A 22,433-nucleotide genomic window follows, 5' to 3' on the forward strand; every position below is an offset into this window, starting at 1 on the left:
CCTTGGATTTTCCCTTTAAAAGATTTGGTTCAAAGGAAGCTCGATTCGATTCCCCATTAAACCATTTAAATTTATTGCTAGTGTATGAACATTTACCCTTATCCCAAGCACTAGTTCGTTGTGGCTTTGATTGTCCAACTCCCAATTTCACTTGATATGTGATACTCACAACCTTCCCACCATTAAAAGGCATGTCCCTTACACAAATATCAAAAGGCAAATGTTGTTTGACCTTGCCTCGATGATTAATTTGAAATCTTGGATTAACAAAGAATGGCTTTGCTGATTGTACCACCACTTTCTTGAAAAAAAAAATTATCCCACAATTTTATGCATCCTTCTGCAAAACTCTATTTACCTCCAAATTTGTTTTGACCAGAACTGCCTCGAAACTTCTCTACAAATTTAACTGATTGCAATTTCTTTCTCTCTCCTCTCATCTAGTCCTCCATTTTCAAAAATCTTGTTCCAATTAAAATTCAATTTTGTCCATATGTTGAAATATTGCTAGATGGTAAGATAGGCTATTATGACATTTTGGACACTTGTATTTTACTTGTGGAGAAATTGTACTTGATATGTCATATACTCTCTATATTCTGAAGTTGTTGAACATCAACTTTGAGACCTACCTTATAGAACTAAATTATGATCATATGCCTCTTTTTATTAAGCTTGGCATGAATACAAAAGGCCTACAAAAATTGTCAGCTAGTATAATTTTAAAAAAAAGGTTCACTTGGAGGTGAAAATTTGTTGGCTAAAAATTTTATACATCACTGAATATGAATTACAATATTCTGACTTTAGGAAACATTTCATGAGATTCTCTCTCATCTCACCAATAGGGGAGGCTCCCTTCTTACCATAGGTGGCTTCAATAGGAAATTAATTGAAAGTACAAATAGGATGGTTGTCTTAATCAATTCTTCTTTTTTTAGGAATGATTTGCCTAATCCTCTAACTTTCCAACTTAACAAAAAGTACCTTATTGCTATGATAATATCGATGACCTTGGAATTGATGTAAGAACAACACCAGGGGAATAAATTCACTTTTATATTTTGTGAAAAGAAATAGGAACTGAAAGTCTCCTACACTTGTCTCGAATGAAGATTCGAGCAAAATAACCAATAAGGCACAAAAGTCTCTAACTAGATACCCTCAAATTCAATAACAACACTTACAATTGAAGCCTAGAGTCTTCAACTCTAAGTGATTATAACCACTACTATCTACTAAAAAACTTTCTCCTACAGCACAAAGTCTTCAAAAGTTCAAATTGGCTTTGAAGGCAATAGGCAACTCAAAAACTACACAATTAAATTCAAATCCCTCTTGATCAAAGCTCCAAAACTTGCAACCAATATACAAAAAATATTGTCACATAAAACCTTGAATCAACACAAAGTTTGAAAACAACTTGGCTCTTTTATTGATAGTAATTTAGTTTTACATCCAAGCACAAAGTCTTAGAGTGCAAAATAAAAATTGGCATAATTTTATTGCCTTGCCAAAAGATAATTATTTACAATGAGCTCTCTCCTTTACATAGAAAAATAGGAGAGAGAAAGCTGGAGGAAAAAGTGGAACAACCGGAGCCACCTTGACTAATCTCTAACTAACTTCTTTGACTTTATTCAAAGTTGCATGCCTAATGTGATTGCAACTTAACTACATGAGTTGGTTGTACAGGTACATATTAACATGTACATACAACATAGATCCTCTTTACATGAAGTTTTCTTATTGCTATTCTACTTAAAGCATATGAAAATATGATTCGAAGTAGTCACATGGTATCAACTAGCTGTCCAAACTTCTGCAGGGACTTGCATACAACTGCAACATCTACTTCATTGGTGTGTTGTGAGGTCATTGTAACCTTCTTGAGTATGCTTGTTGCTCCAAATATCTCTTTGTTACAGATATCCATTTAATTTTGTAGATTCTTCAATGCATACTTCCAATTTGCCAATGTATCTAGCACACTAATGTTGAAGTCATCCACTTCTAGCTATAAGCGGCTGACCTCTATGAACTTTGTGAGAACATTTGCATGATAGACCTCTAAATGCCTCTCTGATCATGTTATTCTAGACGCCAAGATCCCTGTCTAGCAACTCGAGTTGATGATTGAGTGACTTGAGAATGTCAATCCAGCAGTAGTTTCTTTCCCTTTTGTTGGTGTAAAGTCTCTTGACATTAACGACTGGTGCACATGCACAACTGTTATATGAAAGTTCCATAGTGTAAGAACATCATCATATGAGGAGTCCAATGAAAGTTGTTGATGTGGAAACATGGATTTTAGGCAAGGTGAGGATAGAGAGAATGGATGAAATGATTGAGGACGTCGAATCATCGTAACCTTCCTAAGTATGCTTGATGCTCCAGATATCTCTTTGTTACAAATCTCCATTTGATTTTGTATATTCTTCATTGAATACTTCCAACTTGCCAATGTATCTAGCACACTAATGTTGAAGTCATCCACTTCATACTATAAGCAAATGACCTCTGTGAATTTTGTGAGAACATCTGCATGATAGCCCTTTGAATGCCTCTTTGATCGTGTTATTCCAGACACCCAGATCCCCATCTAACAACTTGAGTTTATGATTGAGTGACTTGAGAATGTCATTCAATCTAGCAATAGTTTCTTTCCCTTTTGCGAGTGTAAAGTCTCTTAACATTGACGAATGGTGTGCCTGTTCAACTATTATATGAAATTTCCATAGTGTAAGAACATCATCATATGAGGAGTCCATAGCAAGTTGTTGATGTGAAAAAATGGATTTTAGGCAAGGTGGGGATAGGGAGAATGAATGAAATGATTGTGGACATGGAATGAACAAATGGATCAAACTCATAATGGCTCAAAAATGGCCAAAATAACCAAAAATGAGTTTTTCAGAATGAACTGCATATACAACTAGAAAGCTTGGAAATGAAAAAATAAGGAGTAAAGTGTAATGAAATGGAAACATAACATGCTTTAATAGGCATAAGACATGCTATGTATCCAACAAGTATGCGGGAAATTCTTTTTCAACCATAGGGTAGCCATATGGAGATTCATGAAATGCATATTGGTGGGACTTTCACTTGCATTCTCATGAGGGGAATTCCATATTAGAATGATATTTTATCCCTGACTGCATATGCAAGTGAGACTTTGCATATGCAACTTAAAGAGGTAGACAAAAGAATAGAAGAAACAAACTGACATACACAAAACAAATACAAATCTAAAAATAGAAATGATGAGACTTGCATACACAACATAAAAAATATGTAAAACCAAAACCTTAAGAAAAATAACAAGGAATCAAATTTTTTTCTTAAGAATCAAGAAATGAAGTCATATTAAGCACTTGTGAAAAATCTAAAAATGTAATCAAAGAGATTCCTTGGATTTAGAAAGATTGCAAGATGAAGTGTTCATAGGCTTTGAATCTTGACTCAATCCTTGCAAGAAATGAGTCAAAATTCATAGCTTTCCAAGTATAGGAAGTTAGAGAAACAAATTGCATCATTTTAGCAATTTTTTTGACCAAGCAATGTGCAACATGCAAAGAATTTGGAAAATGGTGTCCAAAGCATATCAAATAATTTAGAAGACTTGAGTGCAAGCTAGGAAGGATAGGAAATGCTTTCAAACTTACATTGATCCAATCATTTATTATTTTGGTGCAAATTGCTCAAAACTAGGGCATGTTTTAGCAAAAACGTGCCCTAGATGGGTTGAGAAATGAAGAAAACACTCAAAAAACTCCATTTTTAGTAGCCAAATGTGTTCGTTGGGCAATTTTAGCCAAAACATCCCTTAGATCATCAAAACAACCAAGAAATTCTCAAGATATGAGCATTTGAAAGCTACAAAATCTGTTTTTGGATAAAAAAATCCAAAAAAGTGAAGTTTTTAAGAGCCAGAAATATGTGTTTTTGGGCTAAAAATCATCTCATTGAGGTGTTTAATAAAAAAACCTCATGTTATGAAGTAAAAACACACATTTTGATTGCATTTGCATGTGAAAAATGTGCCCAAAAACCCTTCAAATGCAAGTTGCAAGTTAAAAATGGGATTTCCCTATGCAAATGGATATATTATAATGCATGCAATATGCTCTAAAATTGCCACTTTTCCTTATATGAATTTAAAAGTCACTTAATCATTTAAACACACTTTTGGTGACCAATTACATATATTTGACAGCAAAAAAATGCCACTTTGTCTTGATGGGGTTTTAAACATGAAAACACTTTTTAAAATACATTTAGCTAGGTCAAAAAATGTCACTTTGGCATATGCTAAGTGAAATAGGTTTTTAAATATGACATACACATGAAATTAGGTCCAAAATCATCTTTTGGTGTATTTACATGTTATTGAAACATATATTTTAACTTAAAAAGTCTATTAAGTAGCAATTTTAAAAGATGTATATGTAATGGGTTAGAAAAACCATGTTTAAATACATTAATATATCTAAAATAAACTTCTACATGCATCAACATATGTAAATGGGTTAGCAATTGTCACTTACATTGATTTAATAAGTTTTAAATATGCAAAAGCATATTAAAACCCCACTTAACACATTTAAATGTGATATTGCATTGAAAAAGTCCATTCAAATTAATGTTGGGACTAATATTTTATTGGAAGTGGATTTTCACATAGTTTGCATGTTGATATATGCAATGGGTAATAAAAACCCCACTTTTAAGTATTTAATTTGTCTTATGTAATTAAATTTAATATTTAACTATAGTTTTCAATAAAGTAACATGAAAAATAGACTTGAAATGTGCTATTTTCATAAAACATTAACATTGCTATCATTGTAGACTTAATCGTTAAAGTTCTATATGACTCTTCTATAGATGTGTTAGCCCTTATTTGATATTTGAAATACAATACTTTGATATGTTAAGTAATTGATTGCGTCGGGTTGTAACAATTTCTTACTGGTAGTGATGTTTTAATTTCTCTTAGTTAGTCAATGAAATTATTTTTATGATGATGTCATATGGTGGTGTATTTATTGGTGGTGTACTTGTTGGATATTACTACTAGTGATGTATTTATTAGTGGTGTACTTATTGGATATTACTTCTGGTGGTGTATTTATTGGTGGTGTACTTGTTGGATACTACTTTTGATGGTGTATTTATTGTGAATTATTATTTATTGATTGGATGTTAGTTATTGTTGATAGTTAACTTTTATTGATGAATGTCAGTTATTCATTGGTGGTGTTTTTATTGTTAGAGTTAGTGATTGGTTATTGTTATTGTGACATTTGACATTGATTTGGAGGTGGTTGTATCTTTTTGGTTTTGATATTTGATTTGTACTTGGTATTTGTTCTTGATTTTGATATGTGATGTTGGTTTAGATGAGTGTCTTTTCGACTTTGGTTATTTTTTTCTTTATTAGTAGTTTGTGTTACCCTTGAGGTGGACTTGGCTATAAGGATTCCTTACCTAAGACTATTTTATGATTTGATTATCTATGTGTGGGTCATACATTATCTCTCCTGTATGGTGGGAGTAAGACCCTGATTAAGTGACCATGTAGTCGAGAGGTAGTGTCTTCTTCCCATTTGAGTCTCCCTCAGATTGACAGATGTTGGATGCTTATTGATACAATTGTACCATTATCATTATTATTATTATCTTGGAGACTTCTATGCATTTGATATATCTATGTATTATGTGTTTAGAGATCCTATGGGATATTTTATTGTATATTAATGTACTTGTATTTATTATTGCATATCCTGTGACATGAGTAGTGGATGATGTTATCTAAATGTACTTTATCATATCAATTTCTTTATGTATGTGTATATGAGATTATGTATGTGTTTATTCATTTTATGATTATAAACATTGTAATTGAGACTTAAACTTATTAATAAAATTTTCTTAAATGTGACTGAACATGAAGGAACCCTTTAAGAATGAAATCTATATTGTAATTGCATTTGTGAATGTGTATATTGCTTCCGCATTGTTACTTTGATGTTGTTTAAACTACAAACAAAAAAAGTTCAATAAACATTATAATATGTTAGGTTTATTTCTCTTGGGTTCTTAAGCTAGGCATTACAGAATGAGTTGAAATTTGAAAATGGACCACAAAATATACTCTAGATATAAATATAATTGTATATCATGCTTTTACCAATAAAGAGCTCACTTTTATGAGGTTTGTTAATAAAGATATGCAATTGTCCTAAAAAAAACCCCACCTATTCCCTTATAACTCTAGCTAGACAACTCGGATTTTGACCTAAGTTAGTTCAAATCAAGTGGAATTCCAAGGGTTATTCACCTAAGGAAAAACAAAAGAAAAAACAATTTACAACACAAAGAAAATACATGAAAGTTTACCAAAACTCAAGTGTTTGTAATGCGAGAAGAAAAACTCTTACCAACAAACAATTGGCGATTCAACTCAATGAAAACCTTCAAAACAAACACACAGATAAAGCAACACAAAGCATAAATCAAGGATAACGAAGTGTCTTTATGATACTTTATCAATGAATTAAAATAAAGAGGATGTGCCTATGAATCCATAAGAAATTAGTAGGGTTGTCTCAATTTTGTGAAGCCAAAAATAAGGACAATAGCTAGCTCTAACTAGGGAATGTACCTTGTTTGTTTTTAGAAACAATGAAGGATGTAGAATCTAGACCTCTAAGTGCCTTTATATACTCCATTGGGTTATAGAGTCAAGAAATTGAAACTAAAAAGACTCAAACGCAACTAACGCAAAGAAAACCTAGTTTAAAATAAACTTGTGCAAGCACACTTATTAAAAAAAAACTACCTATTTAAAACTAGCCGACAATGCAACTTTTTAGATGAAACTACTTACAAGCTCAACAAAATAGCTACCTTTTTTTAGCAGCTTGCAATACCTAGCATGTTCGCAACCAACTTCATATAGATGGAACACAAACAACTGGAGGAACGATGTCAGTGCTTGATGATGAACAAAGTCACCTTTTTGAGATGAATCATATGTATTGCTGCTCCAAGATAGGTCCATGAATTCAAAGTGCTTTTGTTGAACCGAATATGCTTCTTTGGCTTCTTCGTCAATTATATCTTCATGTTTAGGTACATGTGGAATATCTAGATTTTTGTTGGCCTCCAACCAAGCTAGATGTCAAATTGGACATCCTCTCTATTGAACAAATTTCAGACTCTTCTTGCCAATTATAACTTACTTGATGGATTCATCAATCACTTGTACCTCGAAAAATTATGCTCATGTGTTTCTAGTAATGATGTGACTATGTTGCACACTTCAACATGTTGCTCACATACTTTTGACTTAGAAAATTCTTCCCTAAACCATCAGGAAGAGCATGTAGAGGCAAAGCTAGATTCAATGGTCCAAAAGCATTTCCACAAGGACCTTGGTCCATTCACATGTCCTTGGTAAAAGATGGAAACAAATACAAAAAATAAATTGCAATTTATATTTACAATGAAAAAGGACATGGATATGTTTCAAACAAAAGCATGAGACTCTCAAATATGTGTTGTATCCCTAGTAGAGTCGCCAAAGATTGTTGGCTAAAAAAATTGGATGTTACTGAATACAACTTACAAAATTGTGACTTTAGGCAACATTTCATAAGATTTATCTCTCCTCTCAGCAATAGGGGAGGCTGCTTTCTTATCGTAGGTGGCTTCAATAGGAACTTAATTGAAACTACAAAAATGATGGTTCTTTTGATCAATTCCTCTTATTTTAAAAATGATTTGCCTACAACTCTAACTTTCCAACTTAAAAAAAAGTTCCTTATTGCTACGATAATACCAATGACCTTGGAATTAACATAAGAACAACATCGAAGGCTACAATTTACTTTTTACATTTCGTGAAACAAAAATAAGAACCCAAAGTCTCTTGCACTTGTCTCAAATGAAGATTAAAGCAAAACAGCCAATAAAGCACAAAGTCTCTCCCTAGATACTCTCATACTCAATAACACTTACAATTGAAGCCTAAAGTCTTCAACTGTTGAGTGATTACAACCACTACTATCTATTGCAATTTGTCCTCCAACAACACAAAGTCTTCAAAAGTTCAAATTGGCTATCAATGCAATAGGCAGCTCAAAGTTTGCACAATTAAATTCAAATCTCTCTTGATCAAAGCTCCAAAACTCACAATCAATATCTAGAAAATGTCACCACATAACACCTTGAATCAACAAAATGTTTGAAAACAAGTTGCATCTTTTATTGATAGCAATTTAGATTTACATCCAAGCACAAAATCTTAGAGTGTAAAATACAAATTGACAAAATTTTCTTCCCTTGCCAAAAGATGATTATTTACAATGAGCTCTCTCATTTATATAAGAAAATATGAGAGAGAAAGGTGGAAGAAAAAGTGGAACAACCTGAACTACCTTGACTTATCTCTAACTAACTACTTTGACTTTATTCAAAGTTGTATGCCTAATGCGATTGCAACTTAACTACATGAGCTAGTTGTACAATTGTATGTTCTCATGTACTTACAACATAGATGCTCTTTACATGTAGCTTTCTTACTACTATTCTACTTAAAGCATATGAAAAACTAATTTGAAGCAGTCACATGGTATCAACTAGCTCTCCAAACTTCTATAGGGACTCACATGGAACTACAACATCTAGTTCACCAGTGTGTTGCGAGATCATTGTGACCTTCCTAAGTATGCTTGTTGTTCTAGATATCTATTTGTTACAAATCTCCATTTGATTTTGCAGATTCTTCAATGAATACTTCTAGCTTGCCAATGTGTCTAGCACACTGATGTTGAAGTCAACCACTTTAAGCTATAAGGGGATGGCCTCTATGAACTCAGTGAATGCCTCTCTGATCGTGTTATTCCAAACACCAACATGTTCGTCCAACAACTTGAGTTGATGATTGACTTGAGAATATCGTTCAATCCAATAATAGTTTCTTTCCCTTTTGTTGGTCTAACTTCTCTTGATATTACCAAATGGTGTGCCTACACAGCTGTTATATGAAGGTTTCATAGTGTAAGAACATCATCATATGATGAGTCCATAGCAAGTTCTTGTGAAAACACATATTTTAAGCAAGGTAAGCATAGGATAATGGATGAAATGATTTAAAACAACGAATGAACAAATGGATCAAGCTCATAATGGCTAAAAATTGGCCAAAATAACTAAAAATGACTTTTGGAGTGAATTGCATATATGACTAGCAAGATTAGAAATGTACAAATGAGGAGTAAAGTGTAATGAAATGGAAACATAGCATACTTTAATAGGCATAAGTGATTCTATGTATCTGGCAAGTATGTGAGAAATCGTTTTCCAACCATAGGGCAGCCATATGGAGGTTCATGGAATGCATATTGGTGGGACTTGGGCTTGCATTCTCATTAGGGGAAAAGAGGGACTTGCTTCCATACTAGAACGAGATTTTATCCCCGACTACATATGCAAGTGAGACTTTGCATATGCAATTTAGAAAGGTAGACAAAAGAATAGAAGAAGCAAATTGACATATACAAAACAAATGCAAATTTGAAAATGGAAATGATGAGACTTGCATACACAACATAACAACTATATACAACTAAACCCCTTAAAAAATTAACAGGGAATCAAATCTTTTTCTCAAGAAGCAACAAATAAAGTTATTTTAAGCACTTGTGAAAAATCTAAAAAATGCAATCAAAGAGATTTTTTGAATTTAGAAAGATTGCAAGATAAAGTGTTAAAGAGACTTCAAATCTTGATTCGATCCTTGCAAGAGATGAGTCAAAATTCGTAGCTTGCCGAGCGTAGGAAGTTAGAGAAACAAATTGCATCATTTTAGCAACCATTTTGGCCAAGCAATGTGCAACATGCAAAGAATTTGGAAACTAACATCCAAAGCATATCAAGTGACTTAGAAGACTTAAATGCATGCTAGAAAGGATAGGAAATGCTTTCAAACTTACCTTGATCCAATCATTTGTTGTTTTGGTACAAATTGCTCAAAAATAGGACATTTTTTTAGCAAAAGTGTGCCCTAGATGGGTTGAGAAACAAAGAAAACACTCAACAAACTTCATTTTTGGGTAGCCCAATGTATTCATTAGTGATTTTAGGAAAAAAAAAAAAACCTTAGATCATCAAAAACAACCAAAAAATGCTCAAGATATGAGCATTTGAGGGCTGCCAAATCCATTTTTAGAGAAAAATGTCCAAAAAAGTGAAGTTTTGGGAGCCAAAAATATGTGTTTTCAGGCTAAATCGCCACATTGAAGGGTTGAATAAAAAAGCTTCATGTTATGAAGTAAAAACACACTTTTTGGTTGCATTTTCATGTGGAAAATGTGGCCAAAAACCCTCCAAATATAGGCTACAAATTAAAAACAAGATTTCCTTGTACAAATGCATATATTACAATGCATGCAATGTGCTCCAAAATCACCACTTTCCCTTATATAGCTTTAAAAGTCACTTAATCACTTAAACACACTTTTGGTGACCAATCTCATGTATTTGAATGTAATAACCCCTAGTCAGTTATGCTTCTAGCAATACCACTTTTTCAGACCTTTGACATTTCAACAAACATTTAGTAGACAACTTAGTTATCATTGAATATATGGTATTTAAAATTCCAAAACACAATATCAAAAAATGCAACAATTGTTCACAAATTCATTTGAACTTAGCCTTATACATTGCTCAAATAAATATCAAGCACTAGTATATAAATCTTCCATGTGAATTTGCACATTTAAATCTGAAACAATATATGACTCACAACAAATTCTAAATTTATTCATTTGCTTATTATGCTTCAGACAATTCCCGCTTGCAATCACATAAAGATTTTATCACCAGCAAAACCAGAAACGTCCAGCCTTGAGAAATCCAAATAAAAAATTACTAGAAATTAGAGATTAAGTGAAACTCTCCAAGATAGAATTGCCCTCTCAGCCACAATCAATATAGTTAGAGAAGACGTTGAATTACTCCAACCAACAATCACTCAACCACAGAGAATATAGTAGAGAAGATTCAAACAATATCCCAAAATATAATTAAATCGCTATATTTCAACAGTGATTCAAAACAATTCTCAGAAACTAATTCATAATACCTCCACTATGAATTAAAAACCACTTCTCAACATCAAAACCCTTATACTTCAACAAGGGCATCAAAATTCAAAACTTTAGAAAAAGTCACAAAGGCAACAAAGAAAATAAAATATCCAAGCATGTTTTCCTCCACAAATGAGCCTGTATTTATAACCTCCAAATTCCCTTTTGTTGCCAAGATGTAACTTCACTCAAAAAGCTTCACCACACAACATAATTAAAAGCTTCGATTAGATTCTCTCACTTGAGCTTAACTAATTAATAAATGACACTTTCCAATGATAACTCAACTCTCAACTTAAGTGAAATTATAAAGTTAAATTATAACTTTATAATAGGTCATTTAATAATTAATAATAATTTGGCCACTAAAAATGTAATAACTCCCAAAATACTTATCACTTAGATATGTCGTCTGAAATAGGAGTCATACATATTATTTCTCCATGTGACTAAAAGCACTTTCCAAAAATAAAAAAGGTCTATCTTGATCAACACCAACTTACCACAAATAGTAAGTACACAGAACTAAGCCCAAATGAAGTCTAATCTAAGCCAAATGAAGACCAACATGTAGCTTACTGAGATGTGGAGAAGATAAGACCCTCCCAAGCCAAGTCACTGTCATAGAAGACCCTCTATCCACAATAATTAGCCTACGAGAATCACAATAATAAGTTAATCCCTAAAACTCCAATGCTAGGAAAAATGGGGACATTACATTGAAAGACATGCAAATGGCAAAAGAAATTGCTACTTTGTCTTGGTGAGGTTTTAAAACATGAAAACACTTTTAAAAATGCATGTAGTTGGGTCAAAATGTCACTTTGGCATATGCTAAGTGAAATGAGGTTTTTAATATTACATACACATGCGATAGGGTCCAAAATCGCCATCTAGTGTACTTACATATTATTAAAACATGTATTTTAACTTAAAATTTTTATTAAGTAACAATTTTAAAAGATGTATATGTAATAGGTTAGAAAAAACCTATTTAAATGCATTAATATAATCTAAAATAAACATCTACATGCAACAACATATGTAAATGGGTTAGAATTTGCCACTTACATTGATTTAGTAAGTTTGAAATATGCAAAAGCTTATTAAAAACCCACCTAACACATCAAAATGTGTTATTGCATTGAAAAACTTATTTAAATTAATGTTGGGACTTATATTTTATTGGAATTGAGTTTTCACATAGTGCATGTTGATATATGCAATGAGTAATAAAAACCCCACTTTTAAACATTTAAGTTGTCTTATGTAATTAAATTTAATATTTAACTATAGTTTTCAATAAAGTAATATGAAAAATAAACTTAAAATAGGCTATATTCATAAAACATAAAAAACTATGATCAAATCAAATGAATGAGTTGAAATTTGAAAATGGACCACAAAATCCACTTTATATATTTAATTTAATTTTATATCATGCTTTTACCAATAAAAAGCTCACTTTTATGAGGTTTTTTAATAAAGATATGCAATTGTTCTTAAAAAACCTCACTTTTTCCTTTTTAACTTTAGTTAGACAACTCTAATTTTGATCTAAGTTAGCTCGAATCAAGCAAAATTCCAAGGGCTATTTGTCTAAGGCAAAAATAAAACAAAAAAACTATTTACAACACAGAAAAATAGAAAATACGTGAAATTTTTATCAAAAATTGAGTGTTTGCAGTGCGAGAAGAAAACTTCTTACTAACAAACAATTGGAGATTCAACTCGACAAAAACCTTCAAAAGAAATGCATAGATGAAGCAACAGAAACCACAATTTAGGGATAACAAAGTATCTTTATGATACTTTATCGATACATTAAAACAAAGAGAATGCGCCTACGAATCCATAAGAAAAATCCGTAGGGTTGCCTCAATTTTGTGAAGCCAAGATTGAGGACAACAAATTCTGATAAATCAAGAAAACGAAGTGATCTTCAATGTTGCTCATAAAAAGGCACCTATAGATGGCTAAAAACAATATAGATGGCAAGGAAAACAAGGAAGCAAAAGGGTAGATGTGCAACAGTATGTTGATCTTTGTAGTTCATAGAACCTTAAACAAGTGTATGAGACCTAGACCATTTGAGATTTTAAATACCTTCCCTTCCGACCCTTGGTAAGATGAAGAGTAACATGAAGATATTTTCACAATTAGTCATAGTAGAGAGATGCATATTCCGGATTTGATTGTGTGTCATATTAGTTACAGACCAATGGTCTGCAACTAATCATTTATCTCCTCTAGCTTTTCACATCCTGATGATGGATCACTAAGTGTGATTTGAAATGTCGATGCACAAATATAGCAAACAATCGAATCCAGAATATGCATCTCTCTAAGATGAAGAGTGCAAGGCCACAAAAAAAACTGTCAAAGAGAAGAACTCAATAACAATCAGCCATCACTATCATCATCCTCCAGCTGTAGCAAATTAAAAGCACAAACAGTACCACTGACATTGGTACTAGCAATTTCATCCTCCGGAGCAGCCTTTATAGTGGTCTATTCTAGGGTTGGAGGGTCAAATCAACTGAAATAGACCCACAATTAACTTTTAAACATTCAAAAAAACATTTTTTGGCCTAACTCAGCCCAGATCCAACCGCAGATTTGCAAATTTGCAGTAAAAATGGAAAAAAATGTGTTGGACCTGTATTGACAGCATTTTGGCAGACTTTGAAGGTCTGCAACAAACTCTTGCAAAAACCGAATCTGGACCAGACTTTTGGCCAGACCAGACTGAACTTTTGGGTTGCTAAGGAAGAATTTGGCAACAAATTATACCAATCTTAGATGACACCTGAATAGAAAGGGCAACCATACAAATACTTCTACATGCATGGACATGCATAGAAATATTTGTGTAGAGGTGTTCAAAGAGAAGTACAGGACTCTTTGTTTTTGTAATTGTATGTGTGTTGGAAATGCACTCAGCAGTAGGCACTTCCATTCTGTATGCTTCAGTTGGATAATTGTTTTGAAGTTCCATTTTCTGTAGTTGGTCACTTGTGGACATTAGCACTCATATATTAAATTGAATTCATCTTGTATCCAAGTCATATGTGAATCTAGAATCCTACAAAGCCATGAACTAAATTGCTCTCCATACAAAGCAAACCTGAAATTTCAAATTTTATTCAATCTCGCATATCATATATACATGAAGAAAACCCATCCACAACACCCAAAATTAAGCTACTTCACAATAAACATCGAACATATCACATACTATAATAGAACACTAAACGAAAAAACAACCAATTGTATCTCTGCTCACAATTCAAGATTAAGTTGCATTATAATCACTTGCAGATGTGGGATATAGTGGAGGTCAATTGTAGATACTACATTACATTTGAATGTAGTCACAACAAGATGCAGGGACATTAGCAAGGACAAGGTCTCCACATTGTTTCTTGAGTTTTGTATTCATCGCCCATCTCCTAAAGTCTTGTGGACCATTGATGAAGCCGTTTCTTCATTTTCATGCGAGGACAATGTATCAGGCAGCATGATGTCTATGCTTCTCTGCTGTGGTGACAGTGCAATAGATGTACTTCCAGAATCTTGACCAGCCAAATGGTTGTTATACTGCCAATCTGTGATGTAACCAGGGCGAGAAACAACAGGAATTTCCTCTACATCACGAGTCAGCATTGCTACCACTCGAGACATTGATGGGCGCATTGCAGGCAAAGCTTGTGTGCAAAGGAGGGCTACTGCAATAACTCTGAGGACTTCATCTTCTATGTATGTTGATTTTAGTTTAGGATCCATCAATTCCAGCAGTCTCTTTTGCTCATGAAGTTGCCAGGCCTATTATTTGACCAGTAGATGATGATGACTATTAGTGGCTACAATAGACTAAAATTAAAATTATTTCGTAACTGAAGAAAGATTACTGCACTAGTACACACCCATTCCAGAAGGTACACTCTCTCTTGTGGCAAAGATGTGTCTGAATTACTCCTGCCGCTAACCACTTCTAAAGAAACAACCCCAAAGCTGAAAACGTCAGCCTTTTCAGTGAGGTGACCTCGCATTGCATACTCTGGAGCCAGATATCCTCTTCAAACACAAACACTTTCCAATCAGATCAAATAAAAGTAGGCAGTGCAACATCCAACATTTTCCAGAAGTTTCAACATGCACAGTAGATTCATTTATTGGCCACAAAACAAATTGCTTCAGTACATGTAAAAAAGAAAAGAAAACATTTAAGAACAGATTAACAAGATTGCAAACAGGAAGAATATCTTGCTCGAATGAGATCTACCAATATCAGAAAATTATATTGTTTTTCAATTAGAGTAAGGAAATTTCATCTCTGATAGATATCAGAAAAGTAAAATCTAATACTCAAGGTGACCTTACATTGTGCCAGCAACTCTGGTACTGATATGAGTTCTGGTTTCATCAAATAGCTTAGCCAACCCAAAATCTGCTATCTTAGGGTTCAGAGAGTTATCCAACAAGATGTTACTGGCTTTGATGTCTCGATGCACTATTCGGACACTGGACTCCTCGTGAAGGTAAGCGAGCCCACGTGCAGTTCCAATACAGATGTTATGCCGCGTAGGCCAGTCCAGGTTTATTTCAGATACTTTATTCCCTGCATTTACCATTCATGAAACTCATGTTTCTATCCTGTGAATGAATACAAAATAACTCTTACCAGTCAAAGTAACTGCTTTGGCCATGTGTTCCTACCAAATAAAGCTTGTGCAAGACTGTTATTTTCCAGACATTCATAGACCAAAATGCGATGTTCTCCTTCCACACAGCATCCATGCAATTTAACAAGGTTTCTATGTTGCACTGCAGATATTGCAGCTACTTCATTTACAAATTCACGCTTTCCTTGCTTAGATTCAGCTGACAACTGCTTCACTGCTACCAATTTACCATCTTGAAGAATGCCCTATTATAATGACATAGCCAAGCACAAGAAAAATCAGATAAATTGCAAGGGAAAATTTAAGGATAGAGAATGATTTCTAATTGAAATGGCACATGATAAAAATAACATAAATTAGGGAGAATGTTATGCATGATCTATAATATCAATTTATGTGTATAAAAATCTAAAACTAATTGAATGCAATTACAACGCATGTTAACATACCTTATGAACTGTACCAAATCCTCCCTGGCCCAGCAAATTTTCTACATGAAAATCATTTGTTGCATTCTTCAAGTCAGCATAGCTAAAAATGTTTGGCTTTGTATGGATTCCTTTAAGTGCTGATTAAGAAGCAAAATGTGAGAGTGTCAATGCCATTACCAAGTTCCTCCTAATTATCAATTCAATTGGGAGAAACAATTAGCTACTATCCATGAAATTTCACCTCCTAAAAGCTCTTTCTACTACCTTCTTGTTCCTGACCACGTGCTTCTAAAGACTTTCTGACTTTCCTTCGCCACAAAATGATAAAGATAAGACATATTAAAACAGAAACGATTCCACCAAAAGCAATTCCAAGCACTGCTCCAATCTTGATTTTCTTTGGAGGGGAATTAGAAAGTGGTTCATTTGAAACAGTAGGAGTGAACTCTACATGCATGATAAAACATTCAGCAGGAAATATGTCCAGGGTTTCCAGTGCATATAATGTTGTAAAATTAAGAAAAAAATATGTAAAAAAATTACTAAAGAAGGCATTATAATAATGCAACTCTCAGTTTTATATACAATCCTCATCCCCAATATAAATATGTTTTTATCAACTCTAAATTAAATTAAACAAGCTAAATAACCATCAGTTTCTTTACCAGGTGTAACACTTATGGCTGATATTAAAGGTCCATAGGTTCCTTGTTTCGTAATACAGCATGTCCCCTTCCCACTCCAGAAAAAATGAATTTCAAGAAAATTTTCAGTCACATTTGTACTGAAAGATCGGTCAACTGCTATGAATGAACCTCCTGCCTCCTTTTGGATGTTGAAATTTGTTAAAACTCTATTCCCCTACAGCATCAGTGAACAAGAAATTGTACAACTAAGAGATGACATAGAGCTAGTATTTACCCAAGGACAAAATAAAGAATCCAAATGAGTTTGAATACATTATGATTGTCAGAGTAATGTTTTTGATGTCATTCACATTTACTATTTACAAAGAGCGAAGAATCAGAAATGAGAAAACTGCCGAAAATAATCTGTAACAGAGGAAGTATCTTTTCAGGAGGAAAAACAAATCAAATCCTTAGAAAAGAAGGTTATAGTTACCTGGACAAAAACATCAAAAATGCGTTTTCCAAGACTCTTCCAGCTTTGTGTGTCTAGAATATCTATTTCAGAAAATTGTAGGTTGACTGTATATGGTCCATTTTCAAGCCCTAAACCATAGTACCTTAGTGAACTGGGAGATAAGCGTGCTGTTTGGTAGAGTTCTGTATCTAATGTATCTGTAAATTGAGATTGACTTGATTCTGTAAAATTCTGTGCAGAACTGTCCAGAAAACTTCCAGTGTTGCTTACTCCCCACTTTTCTGTATCACTCACATAAAATGACGCAGCATCAAGTATTTCATTGTCACGTTCATAAACATTGTTTAGCTGGGAAGTCATTTGTAAGCCACCACTGTTTATTGCAAATTGAGAATCTGAAAATATAGAAGTCAAATTGGAAAATCAACAATATGTTCCAGCACTATTTGGACAAGAAAGAAAAAGGTTAATATTTATTTAGTGTGAGAAACAAACATTATAACAGTGCCAAATCAAAATTTAAACTCAATGCTTCATTCACAGGAAGCACAGCGTCATTGTCATCTTTTCAATTTTTATTCATCATTCAAAAATGTCATAATTTATTTTGTTTACATGTCATTTCAAATCTCTTCCTACTATCTTTCTTCTTCTTCATCCACCTCCTATCCAGTCTTGTAGAGTAAAAGTTTGAAGTAAAGTTGAAGAATCAAGGTACATATACAGAAACAGAAATATTAGTTCCTTCAATCTTGTAATTAAAACACAGAAGATTTTGGAAGTACTAAAGTCCTAGTCAAGTCCAGCAAGTCTACTTTCTTGAAGTCTGTATAAATGTGGTACGTTGAAGGTGTTTATACTAAAATATCTTGTGTAAGCCCTTGCTAGTAAGTAGGAAATTCCAGAGTGAGACCTTATGTGTACTCCAAAGAGAATTCTCTCAACTTTTTTTTCTGTTCATGGCTTCCAGCCAGGTAAACTTAACCAACTGTAGAGAATAAAGAAAAAGAAAATATGGGATAGTTTCAAATAAAGTGTTCAGAATCCCTTTTGATGCTCTGTAGAATGATCAGAATGATAATCAAAACGGATATGCATATTAAAAGGGTTCTTCTAGTCAGACATAACAAGTGAATATGAGGATCTTTAGAGTTTTGTGATCATTGATAACTATTGAATATTGAGGAAGAAAACCCCAGGAACAGACTGTGTGTGCATAAATTCGAGGGACTCCGAGGCATTTGGAAAGCCCAGCAAATCTTATCTTTGTCCCAATTTTCAATTGAAGGAACAGAAGATTTTGAAATGCAAGTCCACATGGAAGTAAAAGAACTTTATGTTCAGCTATGGTTGCACCTGTGATCTTTTCATACTTCAACATCAAATGGGCCTTGAATACTGGCTCAAAAATCTTCTGGACAGCCATCATTATGCTTCTTTCTTGTAACTTGACATTGATGATAGCATATTTCAAAAGTTGCCGATACTGATACCGATGCTGATGTAGTTTTATTTTTTTAATTTTAGATGTGTTTGGATGCCCCTCTCTTCTATATATATATACAAAGAAATGCAAGAAATATACAAAAATAAACCATTCCATTCCATGGTATGATACTTCATCATCGATAGTTCAACTTCAACCTTCACAAACACAAATATACAAATTGAACAAAACCGTTTGTTACATTTAATTTGTGTCATCCAATGTTTCCCTATCATAACCCTATATTGGTGTACGATCAATGCATATATAAATTTTTTAAATATTAATGTATAAATAATCATGGATTTAAATTACCTTTTTAATGGACAAAAAGAATATTAATCAAATTTAACAATAATAATCAATTATACTAATCTATAAAATTATTATATTAATATTCTCCAAACACCTACATGGACACAATAATGATTAATGTTTATTAAAAGATAATATTGTCATGTCCCCAATTTCTGCCCTTCCTTAGTAACAACATTTCTAGCAGGGTTGGTCTATTATCTGGTTCCCATAGGCCAGCAAAGTGTAGAGGGAACCAACCTAGGGGCTTTGAGAGTCATGCATGAGCTTCCCAAGTAGTTTGGAGCAGTAGACAACAGTTTCCTACAATTTAGGAGGGATTCCTAATTTGTAGGGATTGACTAGGAGTGGTCTAGGAGGCATTTGAAGACCTCGGCGAACGTTTTGGAGACTTAGAGTGCATCTCCTATTTTTTAGGAGGAACTCCTAGTTCAGTGACAGTTCTCTCAGAGGTGTACACAGTAGGGGAGAGTCATTGGGACTCAATTTTGGTTGTTTGGGGCTGTCTCCTACTTTTTAGGAGCGTCCCTAGATTTTAGGGATGGACTGCCAGTTGACCCATCTTGTCCGGCATTAGTCACAGAAAGGTGACAAGGTCAAATTCTTGTTTGATTGGTCATTTTGGGCCTTTTGGGACCATTTGGAAAATATTTTAATATATTTAAATATTTCCTAAGTTGGTGACTAAATAGGTTAAAATAAGGTTAATAATATGATCATTTTGGAGTAATTAGGGGATTCTGGCTTCAGTTGATTAGGTACACCTATGTGTTATAGCTCGTTGGAAAGGTTGTCAGCCGACTGGATGGTCCCGGCGGTGTTTCTGTAGCCGATGGATTGACTGTCGGCGATGTTTTGTACTTTGTAGCTGACAGGTAAATAGTTTGTAGCGAATGTAATGTTGTGGCAGACGGACTCCTTCGGAAAGGTTCGGCGGTAGTATTTATATCCCGTCTGGGATCATTGTAAATTATCATCTATCATCTACTATTGCGAATATTATGAAGCCTAATGTATGTTCTGGAATATGCGAATATAATTCTGCTATTCTGTTCCATTGTCTGTATGCGTTGATTTCTTTACTAGTACGGTAAACATTTGGCATCGTTGCCTTATGAATCTGGAAGGTGGGAGGAATGAAGATTAATGTCAAATCAGCTTAACAAAGATCGTAGTAAGGTCAAGGAAAAAGATGGAACCCGTACTGCACAAGAGAACTTAATTCTGGCACAGCAAGCTGAACGCCGACGGAGATTTCAGAAGATTGCCGACGGAAATCGGAGCGCGGAAGAATTGTTGGAGGAGACTCGGCAACGGGTGGAATTGGTGGAAGAAGCACGGGAGGAGTTCTTGAATTTGTGTTCGCCGAGGGAGGAAAACCCAGACGAAAGAGCATCAACTCGCACGGCTCGTAGTGCCAAGGGAGCATGAGCATGGAGTGACCTCTTCATTTGCGATAGACTTTCGTGGGAAACAACTTCAGAGGATCCTTCTTCTTTACCAAGGTTCGCAGCTGTCGACACCTCCGGTACGGGAGTACAGACCGCTGGTGCGGGAGTTCAGACTACCGGTGGGGGAGTGCAGACCACCGGTGTGGGAGTTCAGACTGTCGATACGAGAGTGCCGACCACCGGTGTGGGAGTGCTGACCGCCGGTGTAGGAGTGCAGACCTCTGGTGTGGGAGTGCAAACCTCCAGTGTTATAGTGGGACCCAAAGAAAAGCTGTCGAATTTGAAGGCGATGGTACAGCCGACCCCATCCGACATTGTAAGACATGTGAGACGATCTGGCGAGCAAATGGAATCACAGATGCCAACGAATGGGTCAGGTAATTTTCGGCAACCCTACGGGGTGTGGCGATTGATTGGTTTTCGGATACGGATCCACAAAAGCTGGATACTTGGGACAACATTAAAAAGAAGTTCCTTGCGGAATTTAAACTCTTGCGGGATGATAATGAAATCGTAGTAGAGATTTTCAATACCAAACAGGGGAAGCACGAAATTGTCCGTGTCTACGCCAGGAGATTAAAAGACTTAATAAAAAAAATGGAAAGCAAGCCGGCGGACAGATTGCAAAAAAGATGGTTTGTGGATGGCCTACGCTCGAAGTTGCGGAGGAAAATGAAAATTGTGCCACTGTCGTCATATGTGGATGCGTATAACAGAGCACTGGACCTTGAAAGCGAGCAAAAGACAAAGAAGAAGAAAACTAGCTCCTCTGATTCTGATGACGACGAGTCTGCCAGAGATGATAGCAGCGATGACGAAGGTAGCCGCAAGAAGGTTCGTGCCCTATAGAAGGATATGGTTCGCATGATGAAGGAGTTTAAAAACATGCAGAAGGAGCCAAAAGGCAGTGAGCTGTGGTGCACGGAGTGTAAGACCGACGATCATACTAAAGGATCGTGTCCAAAGAACCAATTCTGTGACATTTGTCAGATCATGGGCCATTCGACAAATGAGTGCCCCTTTAACATGAAGACAAGAGGATCTACGCAGGTGTTTCTCACGCAGGAGGCTTCCCCGTCGGGTAGTAGCGGAAACACGAATATCGTCGATGCTACATCCGAAGGATACAAGAATAATAGCAGAGGGAAAAATAACAACAATACAAATAATAACAATAATAATGGGAGCCGAAGTCGAACTCAGTATAATGCAAATGGACGGCCGATCGTTCAATGCCGAGTATGTAATTTGTGGGGTCATTTTGCGCGGGATTGTACAGTGGCAAACACACCGAAATTATTATGCAGATGGTGCGGACCCGGCGATCACGAAGATTCCAAGTGTCCAAAGTCTGGAGTAAACTTGATCACTGTTGGCACGGATATAGAGGAGGTTCTGGTAATTACACGGAGGCAAGCGGAGAAAAAGAGAAAAGTGGGGGAAGCACAGGCGGAAATTGTAAAGGCATCGTCGGCGGGGACATCTCAGTTGAAGGACATCACCGGCACCTTGGCAAGGAACTTCGCAGAACAAAACATTGTACGACAGATCTTACAAACGGAGATACCGGTCAAGATAAGTGACCTCCTTCTCACAATGCCCCAGTTACGGACGGCCATTCTGAATCATACACCGTTTCCGAAAGCACCGGAGGACACAGGAAGGGATAGTAGGGAAGTGATGACAACAGACCCAATGCTGCTGGCACTCACATCCGGACGGCACCCGACAGTCGTCGAGATGGGGTTTTTGGGAAATGTTTTGACAGACACAATTGTCGACTGAGGGTCCGACGTGAA

The 22,433-nt window shown here is 35.0% G+C and overlaps 1 protein-coding gene across 7 annotated transcripts in view; it reads right to left on the reverse strand.

Moving 5' to 3' along the window:
- Positions 1 to 14,277: 14,277 nt before the first annotated feature.
- Positions 14,278 to 22,433, reverse strand: part of LOC149529182 (putative LRR receptor-like serine/threonine-protein kinase At1g56140) — a 329,200-nt gene continuing 321,044 nt past the window's right edge. For 5 of the 7 annotated variants that reach the window (XM_089809254.1, XM_089809250.1, XM_089809251.1 and 2 more), the window contains 8 exons: positions 17,401 to 17,777; positions 16,944 to 17,139; positions 16,543 to 16,725; positions 16,297 to 16,415; positions 15,882 to 16,092; positions 15,546 to 15,783; positions 15,089 to 15,239; positions 14,278 to 14,987 (listed from right to left, as the gene is read on the reverse strand). In XM_089809254.1, the coding sequence (XP_089665380.1) occupies positions 14,601 to 14,987; positions 15,089 to 15,239; positions 15,546 to 15,783; positions 15,882 to 16,092; positions 16,297 to 16,415; positions 16,543 to 16,725; positions 16,944 to 17,139; positions 17,401 to 17,777 (1,862 nt within the window). In that variant the 3' untranslated portion in view covers positions 14,278 to 14,600. The remainder of the gene's footprint in view (positions 14,988 to 15,088; positions 15,240 to 15,545; positions 15,784 to 15,881; positions 16,093 to 16,296; positions 16,416 to 16,542; positions 16,726 to 16,943; positions 17,140 to 17,400; positions 17,778 to 22,433) is intronic. The other 2 variants (XM_089809255.1, XM_089809253.1) reach the window with 1 other exon arrangement.

Source organism: Cupressus sempervirens, chromosome 11, assembly GCF_028749045.1.
Source record: "Cupressus sempervirens isolate cs-2001-9-10 chromosome 11, ASM2874904v1, whole genome shotgun sequence".
Taxonomy (NCBI): Eukaryota; Viridiplantae; Streptophyta; class Pinopsida; order Cupressales; family Cupressaceae; genus Cupressus; species Cupressus sempervirens.